The following is a 15303-nucleotide window of genomic DNA, read 5'->3' on the forward strand; positions in this document are numbered from 1 at the left end:
CAGGTCAGGCCATTTTTGCTTTTAAAACTTTTTTTTCCATTGGTTTGGTGGGGGGGGGGGGGGGAGAAAACATTAACTCGTTGCTTCACTTAGTTGTTTCATTTAGTTGTGCACTCATTGATTGCTTCTCACACATGCCCTGATGGTGGCGGGTGGGGGGGGGGTCTGACCTGTGACCTCTGGTGTGCTGGCTGGATGCTTTATTTGCAGAGCCACCCAGCGGGGGCTGATTTTTGCTTTCTTATAGCTACCCTTCCTTTCATGTTATGTAATACCTCAGCATTTGATTAAAGCAATATTTATTGTTTTGATTATGATTACCATAATAGTGTTCACTGATGTGCACAGTAATATGCTATTAATATGATAATATACATAGAATAGCATAGTGGAGAGACATATTTACTGTATTTTTTCTCCTTGCTTTTGTTTTATCTAGTAATTAATAATATTCATGTTTTATTTGCTTAGTTTTATAAAAATCTGTTGTATTGATTTTGGAGTGAAAGACCATCCATATTTAAGAGTAAGCACTAAAATGCTTCCTGGGAGTTCTCTGTTTGGTTAGAACATATAGGATGTTTCTTTGGTCTGTATCTTCAGGTGAGAAATTTGCTCTGAATGATTAAGCCTCATTTTGTTCCCTTATTTTCACCCAACACCTGATTCCTGCTTTGTTCTGTGCCGGTCATTTCTGAATTTGGTTCAGTTTTTCTGGTATATCCGCAACCTCTCCTCCTGCTCCTAACAATAACCAAAAGTTTACTTAGAAAGTCATAGAGGTAGAAAAAGTGAGCTGGAGAAGAAATGGGTTCAGGAAACAAGTTATAGACACAACAGAAGAGCCCTTGGAGTTTAGGAGAAAAGAGAGATAAAGGGAATGTGCCGGAGGGGTGAAGAAAAGAGGTGGGTGGGAAATGTGTGTTGCCAGAGGGCAGCCCTAGTATTGTCTCTTATTCTTAGTTTATCTCCTTTTTGTTAATACTGTACCTTTTTCACCAGATAATGGTTAAGTGAAATTTTTTTTTCCTTTTTATTAAGTGAGAGGCAGAGAGATAGAGAGACAGACTCCTGCTTCTGTTTCCACTGGGATCTACCCAGCAGGCCCCCTATGGGCACCCCATCTGGGGCTGTTGTTCCATTGCTTGGCAGCCGAGCTATTTCAGTACCTGAGGTGAGGCCATGATGCCATCCTCAGTTCTTGGGGCCAACTTGCTCAGATGAGCCATGGGTGTGGGAGGGGGAGAGAGAGCGAGAGAGAAAGAGAGAACGGGGAAGGGAAGGGGTAGAGAAACTGATGGTCGCTTTTCTTGTGTACCCTGAACAGGAATTGAACCCTAGACTTCCACACGCTGGGCCTACACTCTACCACCGAGCCAACTGGCCAGGGTCTAAGTGAAATAATTTTAGTAGATATAATCATATTCTAGGTATATGATTGAAACTTACTTTGTACTCAAATTTTCTATCCTCTGTAAATAACTACTGTCAGCCATTTTCTGTCTATCTCTATACCTACCTATCTATCTAGTTACCTACCTTCTAAGAGAGTGAGTTCTGAGCTTTTCATTGTTACTACCATTTACTAATTACAAATATCAATTCAGAAATTGCCATTAAGATGATTAAATTAGATCTTAAATATGTTATATATTACAAATATGTATTTTTCTTTTTGAAAATAAGGTTTACTTTTCTTTTGGAAATTAGATAAATCAAAAATGGCAGAACTCTTTATGGAATGTGAAGAAGAAGAGTTGGAACCCTGGCAGAAGAAAATAAAAGAGGTTGAGGATGATGATGATGATGAGCCAATCTTTGTTGGAGAGATAGCAAGTTCAAAACCAGCAATTTCAAGTAAGTATTTACTTTTGTGAAGCCAAGTTTTATAAGATACTGTTTCTAATGGAAAAAATTATGAACTGTGTTACAGGTACTTATGTCCTTGTTTCTCTCTAAAGAGTTGGGGATGAAAGATTGGGTGGGATATAGGTAAGAATTTTAGAAACAGGGTGAAGATGTGATTAGGTACTTGAGGAAGGAGGTAAGAGGTGAAAAACAGATCTGAGAAAAAGAAATGAACTAAGATTAGCTGTTGACATTGGAGGTCTTTTGTTATTAGAAATCATGATTTTTTTTTTTATTTTAATTTATTCATTTTAGAGAGGAGAGGGAGAGACAGAGAGACAGAGAGAGAGAAGAGACAGAGAGAGAGAAGGGGGGGAGGAGCTGGAAGCATCAACTCCCATATGTGCCTTGACCAGGCAAGCCCAGGGCTTCGAACCAGCGATCTCAGCATTTCCAGGTTGACGCTCTATCCACTGCGCCACCCCAGGTCAGGCAGAAATCATGATTTTTAATGGAGCCAAATATCCCATTCATATATTCATTCGTCTTTTTTTTTTTTGGTCACTTAAACTCAGAGGTAGAGAAAAAAATGATTTAGAATGGTTTAGAATACTTTATTTATAACATTAGCATGTACTAAATAAGTTTGTGTTACTCTCAGATAGGGGTTCTCAAATTCAGACAACTGCCTCATTGCAGTGTCATCTGTTCATAGCTACAAAATGTAAAGGCAATGAATGATTGCACAGTCTCTGGCCTGTATGCCAACCCATGCTTCTGACCCCACACATTTTCTACCAACTTGCATTTGTATTCATGAAGTCTCAGGGCATTGTCTACAGCTAATACACACCTATACTTGGATGGCTTAGCAGTTAAAACTGAAATCTTTATGGCTTTTTAGCAGAAGACTTTGATATCTTTGTAGATACTAGATTTCTGTTAGAATAATTGGAATTGGCATTATTACAATGTTAAAGCAAAGAGCAATGATGCCCATTAAAATGTTTGCTCAAACAAATATATAAAAGTGCAGATAAATAATTTACAAGATTTAGGTTTTCTTAGCAAGACAGTGTTTAAAAGTGATGAAGAGATTCCTTTTAAATTTTTGGAAAAACTTGTTTTATTCTTCTATTGCCCCTAAGCTTGTAACAGCACTTTTATTCAGTTTTATCAGAGGGAGAGTAACTTAACCAATTGAATTCTCAATACTGTTTCCTCTGGCAGATTGATAATCTCTCATGGAGGATTTAAGTGGAGTGCCATTTTGATTATAAATTGAATAATGCTTTTTAATGATAGTGGAACATAATGATATGTTCTCTTTAATTATTGTTTCTAGTCTATATTACTATTGTTTGTAATTTTATGCTGCAGTATCACCATATTACAAATTTGTTATTGAAATTCTCTTATTGAAAACATGACAGTTAAGATTCAAGTTGAATTTATACTGATTGTAGATGATTTAACAATGTTCAACTAGAACAGTACATATTAGTTTTTTGTTTTTTTTTTGTATTTTTCTGAAGTTGGAAACGGGGAGGCAGGCAGACAGACTCCCGCAAGCGCCTGACCAGGATCCACCCAGCACGCCCACCAGGGGGCGATGCTCTGCCCATCTGGGGCTTCGCTCTGTTGAACCAGAGCCATTCTAGCGCCTGAGGCAGAGGCCACAGAGCCATCCTCAGCGCCCGGACCAACTTTGCTCCAGTGGAGCCTTGGCTGTGGGAGGGGAAGAGAGAGACAGAGAGGAAGGAGAGGGGGAGGGGTGGAGAAGCAGATGGGCACTTCTCCTATGTGCCCTGGCTGGGAATCGAACCCAGGACTCCTGCACGCCAGGCTGACGCTCTACCACTGAGCTAACCAGCCAGGGCCAGTACATATTAGTTTTAAAATAATTATGTCAAAAAGAAATTGACCCCAGTAGAATTTTTCTGAATTTTTATTTTTAAGTGAGACAGAAACAGACTGACCGACAGGAAGGGAGAGAGATGAGAAACATCAACTTATAATTGTGGCACTTTAGGTTTTCATTGATTGCTTTCTCATACATGCCTTGATAGAGGTGGGGGGTGGCTCCAGCCAAGCCAGGGACCCCTTGCTCAAGCAAGCAGCTTTGGGCTCAAGCCAGTGACCATGGGGTCGTGTCTATGATCCCCGCTCCGCTGGCAACCCTGTGCTCAAGTTGGTGAGACTGTGCTCAATCCAGATGAGTCTGTGCTCAAGCAAGATGAACCCACACTCAGGCCAGTGACCTCAGGGTTTCAATCTGGTCCTTAGCATCCCGGGTCAATGCTCTGTTCACAGTGCCACCACCTGGTGTGGGCTTTTCTGAACTGTTAATATCAGAATTTAAAAGATTGTATTGTTGGTTATGTGTATGCCATAGAATATGGTAACAGGAATATGAATGCTTATATAGAACTGTGAGAAAGGAGGGTAAAAACCTTGGTTTTGTAGAATACAGCCATCAAAAAGTACTTAACCCTTTGAGTAGTGAGTTTCTTTCATGCTTGCTGACCCTCGGGAGTGAGTTTTATTCCAAAAGATATTAGTTCTAGTTACAGTTTTATTAACTTAAAATCATTTTTGTTTGATAACCAATTTATGGAAACAAGAAGAACATACATTTGCCTTTTTTTAATGTTGTCTTACACATTTTTTTTTTACAGCAACTGGGAGAGAGTCAGAGAGAGGGGATAGACAGGGACAGACAGATAGGAATGGAGAGAGATGAGAGGCATCAATCATCAGTTTTTTGTTGCGACACCTTAGTTGTTCATTGATTGCTTTCTCATATGTGCCTTGACTGTGGGCCTTCAGCAGACCAAGTAATCCCTTGCTGGAGCCAGTGACGTTGTGTCCAAGCTGGTGAGCTTCTTGCTCAAGCCAGATGAGCCCGCGCTCGAGCTGGCGACCTTGGGGTCTCGAACCTGGGTCCTTCGCATCCCAGTCCGACGCTCTATCCACTGCTCCACCGCCTGGTCAGGCGTCTTACGCATTTTTAAAATAAAAATTTTTTTATTTCATGCAATTCTGGTGTACCTCCAGCTCAAAGTTTAAAGATATACGTGTACAGTCATACTCTGGATGGTCAGGAGGCTTGAGGATGTACATGAATGTTCGTACTACTTAAAGGGTTAAGTAATAGCTCTTTTTTTGTTTTTGATGGTTGGTTTTTTATTAAGTAAGAGTGGGGCAGGCAGCGAGGCAGAGAGAGAGACTCCCACATGTGCCCCGACCAGGATCCACCTGGCAAGCCCCTACAGGACGGTGCTCTGCCCGTCTGAGGCCACAGTTCCATTGCTTGGCAATCGAGCTATTTCAGCAACTAAGGTGAAGCCATGGAGCCATCCTCAGCACCTGGGACCAACTTGCTTGAATCATTTGAGTCATAGCTGTGGGAGGGGAAGAGAGAGAGAGAAAAAAAGAGAGATAGATAGGGGGGGGTGGAGAAGCAGATGGTCACTTCTCTTGTGTGCCCTGACTGGGAATCAAACCAGGGACTTCGACATGACAGGACGATGCTCTACTGCTGAACCAACTGGCCAGGACTGTAATAGTTTTTTGATGGTTTAGTAAATGCTTAATTGTGAATTTCTGAATGAAAATGGTGTTAAGTTGTTGGAATAATTTTTTTTTATAAGACATCTCTAGTGCTTAGATATAGAACACTGCATTGCTGTTGTCAGAAAATAACCCCACTTTTGTGTAGCCCTTTACTTTATAGATTTTGCGGGATTCAGTTCCTTTTTATTATGAGGGGAGAAAAGGAAATTTTAATGATATTTGGTGTGTTTGTGCTTTTACATTTTTCTGACCAACAATTTTAGGCAAGTCTCGTTCTTCCAAATTTTAGTTTGGTAATTGAGTACCCTAGTAGTTCCAGAGTTCACATGCATGCAAGAATTAGGAACTTTATACTAATCCTCAAAGTGATATTAGGCTCACTTTGGGTTCTGGTATAATGGTAGATTCAAAACTACTTAAGTTATAAAACACTCTGGTAAATTGCAGGTTCATTGTAGTCTGTAGTCTGATAATTTGTTTTTCAGAACTCATGAGTAATGGTGCAGTTAATCCAGTGAGATCTCTCATCAGAATACTTCAAGGCATTTAGGGATGTGAGTGAGATATGGAGATTGGAAAAGGGTTTACTTTTGAGTGATAGGAACCTGAGTCTATATACAGCCCTACTATCACTAAAGAAAGACTTCAATTATAGGTTTTATATGTGTGCATTTTTGGAAAAGTTTTACTAATTAGGTAGACTACTTCTTTGCCATGGAGAAGGTTTGACTTATATGTTGCCAGATTTATCAGTCTTTTACTTCTGGCATTTGGGTTTTGAGTTACAGTGAAAGGTTGTTTTAGTTCTATGAAATAATTAAAGCTAGTAATCCTGTTTCTTTACTAGAAAAATATATGTGTGTGTTTAAAATTAAATGTATTTTTACATCAGTGATAACTTATATATTCCTTCCAGGAATCTATTTTCAATTCATGTTTTCTATTACCTTGAATATATGTTTCATGCAAACAAATGAATTTTAAAATAAATATAATTTTTCTAGATATTTTGAATAGAGTAAACCCCAGCTCATATTCAAGGGGAATAAAGAATGGCGCACTCAGTCGAGGTACAGTATTATTATTTCAGTATTTTAATTTTAACATGAAGTATTTTATCATTGATTATATAGAATTATATTCAATATATTGTGTGATTTTGGAATACAGGTATTACTGCTGCATTCAAGCCTACAAGTCAGCACTACATGAATCCAACATCAAATCCAGTGGCTGCCTCGCCAGTAAATTTTCATCCTGAATCTAGATCTTCAGATAGTTCTGTTGTTGTTCAGCCTTTGTCTAAACCTGTAAGTGTTTCTGTAAGTTCAGGCATACATTCAATATATTTATCAATGTAAATAATACCCAGGTAAAATTCTGGACTGTCATGTGTAGTCATTCAATAGAAGCTTAATCAGCATCAGAAAATGTCACCATCTTTATGATAGCTCAACCACTATCCAAAATAATAATTGTAAGAACTAATTACCCAACCTGTTCCTAAATCAGGTAATATGCTTAAGTTGAACAGGTACAGTATTAAAAAGTATGCTATCAAAACATGAATAAAAGTAGAATCAGTAATGAATATTGCATAATGGCTAATGGCAAACTGTTTAAGATTATAAACTGGGCCAAGTGTTGTTAGCTGTTTTTTTTTGTTGTTGTTTTTTTCTGAAGTTAGAAGCTGGGAGGCAGTCAGACAGACTCCTGCATGCGCCTGATCGGGATCTACCCGGTATGCCCACCAGGGCATCTGCCCATCTGGGGCATTGCTCTGTCGCAACTGGAGCCATTCTAGCACCTTAGGTGGAGGCCATGGAGCCATCCTCAGCTCCCGGGCCAACTTTGCTTCAGTGGAGCCTTGGCTGTGGGAGGGGAGGAGAGAGAATAGAGAGGAATAGAGAGGGTGGAGAAGGAGAGGGGCACTTCTCCTGTGTGCCCTGACTGGGAATCAAACCTGGGACTTCCACACACCCGGCCGACGCTCTACGGCTGAGCCAACCGGCCCGGGCCTAGTGTTGTTAGTCCTTGATTGCAAAAATATTGAGAGGCTATCATAGCTTTTTACTCTGAAAATGTACCTTTATAGTCTGAAAAACTCAACAAAAAGTAAGTTAATGGTAATATTCAGTATGTATTGATCTGTTAATATGTGTAAGGCTATGTGTTAAATGCTATCTATATATAAATTAATCTAATTCTTAAAATGTCCCTGTGAAGCAGGCACTGTTATTATCCCTATTTTATATTTGAGGAGCCTGAGGTTCACAGAGGTTGAATAATTCACTCAGTGTTACACAGCTGGCAATGATAGATTTGGAATTTCATTTCGGACTAACCCATAGTTCATATATCCTTGCATACATACATACATACGTAGATGTTGTATATAAATGTATACTTAAAGAGGAATGGGAGCATTGACTTAGTATGACAGTTTTCAAAATGCAGTTTTCAGGCTCCAGGACTTTCCCTTGAGATTCTTTTATGGGTTTGAGAGTCAGCACTATTGTCATAACAATAAAGATACAGCTTGACCTTTTCACCATGTTGACATTTGCACTGATAGTGCAAAAGTAATGGTGGGTAAACTGCTGGCGCCTCAAGACACTGCTGATACCAAGCTGTACTAGTAGTTTTGTATTAGTTACCACCATGAACTCACAATAAAAAATATTACAATCATACTCAATTTCTTTGAGGAACTATTAAAATGTTACTAATTTTGTTAACTCTACTTCTGAATATGTATCTTTTAAAAATATATTAAAAATTGGTAGTATGTGTAAAGCACGTCTGTGTCAGAAGTATGGTATATCTTTAGAAGAAACACTTGTGCATTGAATTGTGAACTAAACTACCCACTTTTCAAAAATAGAAGACCATTTTACTTGAAAGAATGACTGACAAACCATGGTGTATTATTTGTTTCTGAGTTTCAATGTTACCACAAACGTGGTTTAAAACCACACACATTTCTTATCTCACAGTTTTATGGGTTAGGAGTCAGGTCATGGTTTAGCTGGATTCTCTGCTTCAAGATCTCACAAGGCTACAGTCAAGGTGTGGGCTCTGAGGTTGCTGCAGTCTCATCTGAAGCTCGGCTGGGTATCTGCTTCCAAGTTCTCATGGTATTGGCAGCATTCAATTTCTTACGGGTTGTCATACTGAGAGTCTCAGTATTTTACTGACTTCTGGCTGACTCCTTTTCAGGTGGGTCTTCCCAACATGGCTTTTTGCTTCCTCAAAGCCTGCAAGAGAAAGAGAATCCTTAACAAGGTGGCATTAAAATCTTATGTAATGTAATCATATACACAAGATCATGTATATCCTGTCACCTTTGCTGTATTTTGGTTAGAAGCAGGATACATATCTTGCCCACACTCGAAGGGAATCACACAGGACATGAATACCAGAGGGTGGAGTCATGGAGGCCTCTTTTGAGTCTGTCCACCACACACAGTGAGTCATTTAATCTTGGTTATTTGGCAAACATTTCCACAAAATTGAAAAGGGCACCTGTCCCTTAAAGGAAAACAACTGATAGTATTTCTTGTAAATGGTAAAATTTGAGCTTTCAAGCAAAAATTCTAATTTTGAAAACTTGTATCTGTCACCATGATTTTGTGACTAGCTTCCTAGTACTTAAAAGATTTTTCTCATGGGTTGTAGTATTAATAATTATGATTTTTTTGATATTGTGTAATGAACTCTGTCAAGATTTGGAACATGTGCATAATTCAAAGAAACTAGTATTTTCCATATAACCAATTCATGATGTTACAAAATCATCCATGAAAGACAGATCCATTCAAAGTATAAGATAAACTAATATATTTTTATTTATTTATTTATTTAGTATTTTTCTGAAGTTGGAAATGGGGAGGCAGTCAGACAGACTCCCGCATGCACCCGACCGGAATCCACCCGGCATGCCCACCAGGGGGTGATGCTCTGCCCATCTGGGGCATCGCTCTGTTGCAACCAGAGCCATTCTAGTGCCTGAGGCAGAGGCCACAGAGCCATCTTCAGTGCTTGGGCCAACTTTGCTCCAGTGGAGCCTTGGCTGGGGGGGGGAGGGAAGAGAGACAGAGAGGAAGAAGAGGGGGAGGGGTAGAGAAGCAGATGGGCGCTTCTCCTGTGTGCCCTGGCCGGGAATTGAACCTGGGATTCCTGCATGCCAGGCCGACGCTCTACCACTGAGCCAACCGGCCAGGGCAAACTAATATATTTTAATGTAATAAAGTACAAATTTAGTGATAAGGAGTAAGAGTCTACATTCCAATAAACCTTTAAGAAAATACCAACTGTTGAATTTTGGTGTAGTATCAAAGAAGTATATTCACAGTTATCCTAAATTGCTATTAAAGTACTCCTCTTTTCTACTATATGTATTTATAAAGCCAGATTTTCTTGATATTTTTCAACCAAAACAAATTTCCTTACAGATTAAAAGCAGAAGCAGATATGAAACTATAGCAGTTTTTGACTATTTGGTATTAAAGAGATTTGTAGAAATGTAAAGCAATACAATTCTTTAATTTTTTGTGTTTGCAAGATAGTCATTCTTCATAAAAATTACCCATGTTAATCTATATTGGGTTTATTTTCATTTAAAATTAATAACTTTAAAAAATGTCTCTTCTAATTTTTAACATGGTAAATATCAATAGCTATCTGTATTCCACCTAAATAAAAATTCTTGGGTCTTCGGTAATTTTTAAATGTCCTGAAACCAAGGAGTTAAGAATACTAAAACAAAAGATTATCCAAACTGTAAAGATTATTTTTTAGTAGCGTAGAATCAGATTTACTCAGTGTTGTTTTTTTCCTCCATGTTTGTAATAGGCTATTTGACATTAGCATTAGAAAAATAGTAAATTTTCTATTTTATTTTGACAGTAAAGGAAATAACTACCAAGCACTTAATTTTCTGGCAAATAATAAGGTTTAAAACCAGAATTGAATCCAAATAATTTTAATATGAATAACTTATTTTTTCCTGTATATTATATCATATTACTATAAGGTAATCTACCTGTTAGCACTAGAAATTTATATTTTGGGGTGGTATTTTTCATAGAAGAGTTATTAAATTTAATTTTAATTTACATAAAAATGAAAAGGAAGAAAACTTCTCTGACCCTCATTTTCTTCATTTCTAAAATGAGAGATTTCACCCAGAGCACTGGCTCTCAGGCTTGGATTTAAGGTTCCATAAGCTATATCTAATGTTACAGAAGATAGAAAGTTGCCCAAAGTATAAAGATTCTTAGCTATTAATTGGAGTCAAGTTATGTCAGTGGTTTCTAATTCTTATTTTAAGTTGTTTGGCATTTGGAGGACAGAAATCCAGAAAAAGAAACTTTATTATTTAACTCAGGTTGATAGAGAAAAAAATCTTTCTAGCATTGGACACAGAAAAAAAATTAAGTGAGAGGTGGTATCTTTGGTGTTATAAAATTTAGAAACTAGAGCTTTCTGAATTGCAGTGTTTTTATTTTTATGGGTATAGTTTTTAAGCAATGCACCTCAACTGGTGTTTCTTAATCTTGAGAGTTTTTGTTTGTTTGTTTTAAGTGAGGGAAGCAGAGATAGTGAGACAGACTCCTGCATGTTCCCCAACTGGGCTGTATCTGGCTACCCCGTTAGGGGCTGATGCTCTAACTGAGCTATTTTTAGTGTCTGAGGCTGATGTGCCTCAGTGCCCAGAACTATGCTTGAACTAATTGGGTCGTTTGCTGCAGGACAGGAAGAGAGAAAGAAGGGGCGGGGAGGGGGGGGGAGCAGAAAAGGGGATAGTTGCTTCTCCTGTGTGCCCTGACTGGGAATTGAACCTGGGACTTCCGTACACTAGGCTAACGCTCTAGCTACTAAGCCACCAGCCAGGGCCATCAATCTTGGGGGTGTTTTAAAGGAGACATTTTGCCTATTGGTCTTGGTAGGTCCTGAAACGATACATTTTAAACTCTCCAGGTGATGGGAGAGTGTACAGTCAACGAATAACAGATATATTCTGGAATGAATTGAGCATTCAATTTAAGGGAATTTACTCTGAATTTTAGAAGCTATTGTTTTTAATAAATTATACAGTTCCACCAATAATAAGTTGGGACTAAGTTGAGACCCTTTCATAACTACACCCAGTCTATAAATTTATGGAATTGGGGTATAATACTTGTTCTTTATTAGTGTTGTTGAGACAACTATTTGATTTAATTCACATATGTACCGTGAAGTGCATGTACATTTGAAACATACATGTACTGTGGTAGTGCAAGCATATTTAAAATGTAAGTACATTTAAGTTTGAAAAGTGAATAACTTGAAGATCAGAAGTGACTAGCCCCAGGTTACGTAGTTAAATAAATGTGCAGGTCTCCTGAATCCCCGTCTAATGCCTTACTGTTGTAATTGAAATCTTTCTAAACTGCTTTATAGGACGTTAAAATTCCCTGTTGCAGAATTATTTTTACCAGTTACCTTTGAATAGCATGTACCTGGTCTCTGAAATTATGGTAATTAGCCAGAGTTGTTTCTTAGGAAAGTGTTGTCTGTATTAACTTTATATTTCTGTTAAAATACTATTTTGGGCCCTGGCCGGTTGGCTCAGCGGTAGAGCGTCCGCCTGGCGTGCGGGGGATCCGGGTTCGATTCCCGGCCAGGGCACATAGGAGAAGCGCCCATTTGCTTCTCCCCCCCCCCCCCCCCTTCCTCTCTGTCTCTCTCTTCTCCTCCCGCAGCCAAGGCTCCATTGGAGCAAAGATGGCCCGGGCACTGGGGATGGCTCCATGGCCTCTGCCCCGGGCGCTAGAGTGGCTCTGGTCGCGGCAGAGCGACGCCCCCTGGTGGGCAGAGCATCGCCCCTGGTGGGCGTGCCGGGTGGATCCCGGTGGTCGGGCGCATGCGGGAGTCTGACTGTCTCTCCCCATTTCCAGCTTCAGAAAAATACAAAAAAAAAAAAATAATAATAATAATAAAATAAAATACTATTTTGGAAAATGCAAATGGATATTTCCCTTTTTAAAAATTTTTTAAAAAAAATTCATTTTAGAGAGGAGAGGGAGAGAGAGAGAGAGAGAGAGAGAGGAGAGACAGAGAGAGGAGAGACAGAGAGGGGGGGGGAGGAGCTGGAAGCATCAACTCCCATATGTGTCTTGACCAGGCAAGCCCAGGGTTTCGAACCGGCGACCTCAGCATTTCCAGGTCGACGCTTTATCCACTGCGCCACCACAGGTCAGGATATTTCCCATTTTTTGTTGGTTTTTTTTTTTTTTCATTTTTCTGAAGCTGGAAACAGGGAGAGACAGTCAGACTCCCGCATGCGCCCGACCAGGATCCACCCGGCATGCCCACCATGGGGCGACGCTCTGCCCACCAGGGGGCGATGCTCTGCCCATCCTGGGCGTCGCCATGTTGCGACCAGAGCCACTCTAGCGCCTGGGGCAGAGGCCACAGAGCCATCCCCAGCGCCCGGGCCATCTTTGCTCCAATGGAGCCTTGGCTGCGGGAGGGGAAGAGAGAGACAGAGAGGAAAGCGCGGCGGAGGGGTGGAGAAGCAAATGGGCGCTTCTCCTGTGTGCCCTGGCCAGGAATCGAACCCGGGTCCTCCGCACGCTAGGCCGACGCTCTACCGCTGAGCCAACCGGCCAGGGCTATTTCCCATTTTTTGAAGGGCAAATATTTGGAGAAAATATTTATCCTGAACTAAGATTGTTCCTGGTAACAATGAAGTCATACAGCATTATTCAGCTTTTTTTATACTACATGTTAAGGCTCAAATGCAGGCTCAGATCTTCGTACTAGTCCTCAAATACCAGGAGTGGTTTGAATTACTCCAGTATCTGCTTCCATAACAATTTTGTTTTAAGCAGCCATCATTTATTTAGTTACAGATCTGTAATTTGTACAGGAGGTAGTAAGGAAATTTCATCTCTTTCTCTTTTAATTAAATTGTTTAATTTTTATTGAGATACAACTGATATAACATTATGGATTACAGGTGTACAACACAAAGATATAGTAGTTGTACAGTATATATATTGCAAAATGATCACTACAGTAAACCCTAGTGAACACAAGTTGCCATACGTCTGACAATTTTTTCTTTTTCTTTTAATATTTGAAAAAGATTTTATGTATTGATTTTGCAGAGAGGAGGGTGGTGTGGGAAATGTGAAGTATCAACTCCTAGTTGCTTCACTTTAGTTGTTCGTTGATTGCTTATCATATGTGCCTTGACAGGCAAGCACAAAGTTTTGAACTGGTGACCTCAGCATTCCAGATTGATGTTTCATCCACTGTGCCGCTATAGGCTAGGTGAAATTTTTTTCTTTTTGATAAGAAATTTTCATATCAGCCCTGGCCAGTTGGTTCAGTGGTAGAGCATCAGCCCTGCTTGTGGATGTCCTGGGTTTGAATCCCAGTCAGGGCACACAGGAGAAGCGACCATCTGCTTCCCCTCGCTCCCCCCCTCTTCCCTTCCTGCAGCCATGGCTTGATTGGCTCCAGTGAGTTGGCCTCAGGCGCTGGTGATGGCTCAAAGGCTTCCACCTCAGGCCCTAAAAAAATTAGCTCTGTTGCTGAGAGATAGAACAATGGCCCCAGATAGGCAGAGCATTGCCCCCTAGTGGGCTTACTGGGTGGATACCGGTCGAGGTGCATGTGGGAGCCTGTCTCTACATCTCCTCACTAAAAAAAAGAGAAAAAAAAGAGGAAATTTTAATACTTAAGCAACTTTCAAATATGCACTATGTTATTTTGAACTGTAGACACCATACTGTACATTACATCCCTGTAACTGACTGACTTTATGACTGGAATTTTGTACCTTTGACTTTTCACTCATTTGTTTTTTCTAATTTCTTAACCCATGTCAACAGAAAAGTTAGTAGCAAAACAAAATTCTTAAAATTTAATTATTTCTCAATTTATTAGCACAAAACAAAAACTTTATGTTTCAACTTTAAAATAATGTACATTTTTGAGAGGAAAGTTTGGAAAGATACAGAGAAGAGTACATAGTATATTTTGATTTTTTTTCCCCTTTAGACTGTATAGAGTACATGAATTCAGAACCATATGCTGTATACAAATACATGTTCCTCTGCTCATTGAACATTCTACTTTGAATATTCTTTGGATTCTTCTAAAAAATATGATCTTAGTGATTTCAGATAGTTTCCTATTTAATTTATTTTATTTAATTGTTGGACATACAGATTTTAATTTCTTTGCTATTGAAAGTTCTCTATTAAACATTTTACTTTTACCATAAATTTTTAAAGTGGGATGATTGGATCAAAGGTTCTGAATTTATACAAAGCCTTTGATAGTTACTGCCAGAGTTTTCATGCAGGAAAGTTGTATCACATCATAAACTGTACTTTGCCAATAGTGAATGTTATTATTACTCTTTAATTTTTAAATGTTAACTTGATTTCGAATGAATATAGGACTTACAGGAAAAATAATACAAAGAGTTCCATAGGAGGGAGAGCGAGCGAGCTATAATATCCTTAACTCAGTTTATCCTAATGCTAGTGTCTCACTATAATCAGGTAGTAGAGAGAGAGAAAGAGTTCCAGTACCCCAACCCAGTTTACCCTAATGCTAACATAATTAGGTAACATTAACTAAACTGCAGACCTAGTTTGAGTTTTACCAGATATTTCCATTAATGTCATTTTTCATAAGTGTTTATTGCAGTTATTTCTTCTCAGTCTCCTTATATACTATACTGATTCTTTGTCTTTCATGACCTTGATACTTTTAAGAGGAGTGACCATTTATTTTGTTTTAGATATTACCATCTTTAACAGAATGTCAGGTCAGTAGTTAAAAATTGCCATTGCCTTTATTTGCATTTCTTTG

General features: G+C 39.1%; 1 protein-coding gene across 5 annotated transcripts in view; it reads left to right on the plus strand.

Annotated features, from left to right (window-relative positions):
- Positions 1-15303, plus strand: part of ZNF280D (zinc finger protein 280D) — a 140718-nt gene that overhangs the window by 48918 nt on the left and 76497 nt on the right. For all 5 annotated transcript variants that reach the window (XM_066388248.1, XM_066388246.1, XM_066388244.1 and 2 more), the window contains 3 exons: positions 1711-1857; positions 6429-6494; positions 6595-6734. In XM_066388248.1, coding sequence (XP_066244345.1) covers positions 1722-1857; positions 6429-6494; positions 6595-6734 — 342 coding nt within the window. In that variant the 5' untranslated portion in view covers positions 1711-1721. The remainder of the gene's footprint in view (positions 1-1710; positions 1858-6428; positions 6495-6594; positions 6735-15303) is intronic.

This window comes from Saccopteryx leptura, chromosome 6 (assembly GCF_036850995.1).
Source record: "Saccopteryx leptura isolate mSacLep1 chromosome 6, mSacLep1_pri_phased_curated, whole genome shotgun sequence".
NCBI lineage: Eukaryota > Metazoa > Chordata > Mammalia > Chiroptera > Emballonuridae > Saccopteryx > Saccopteryx leptura.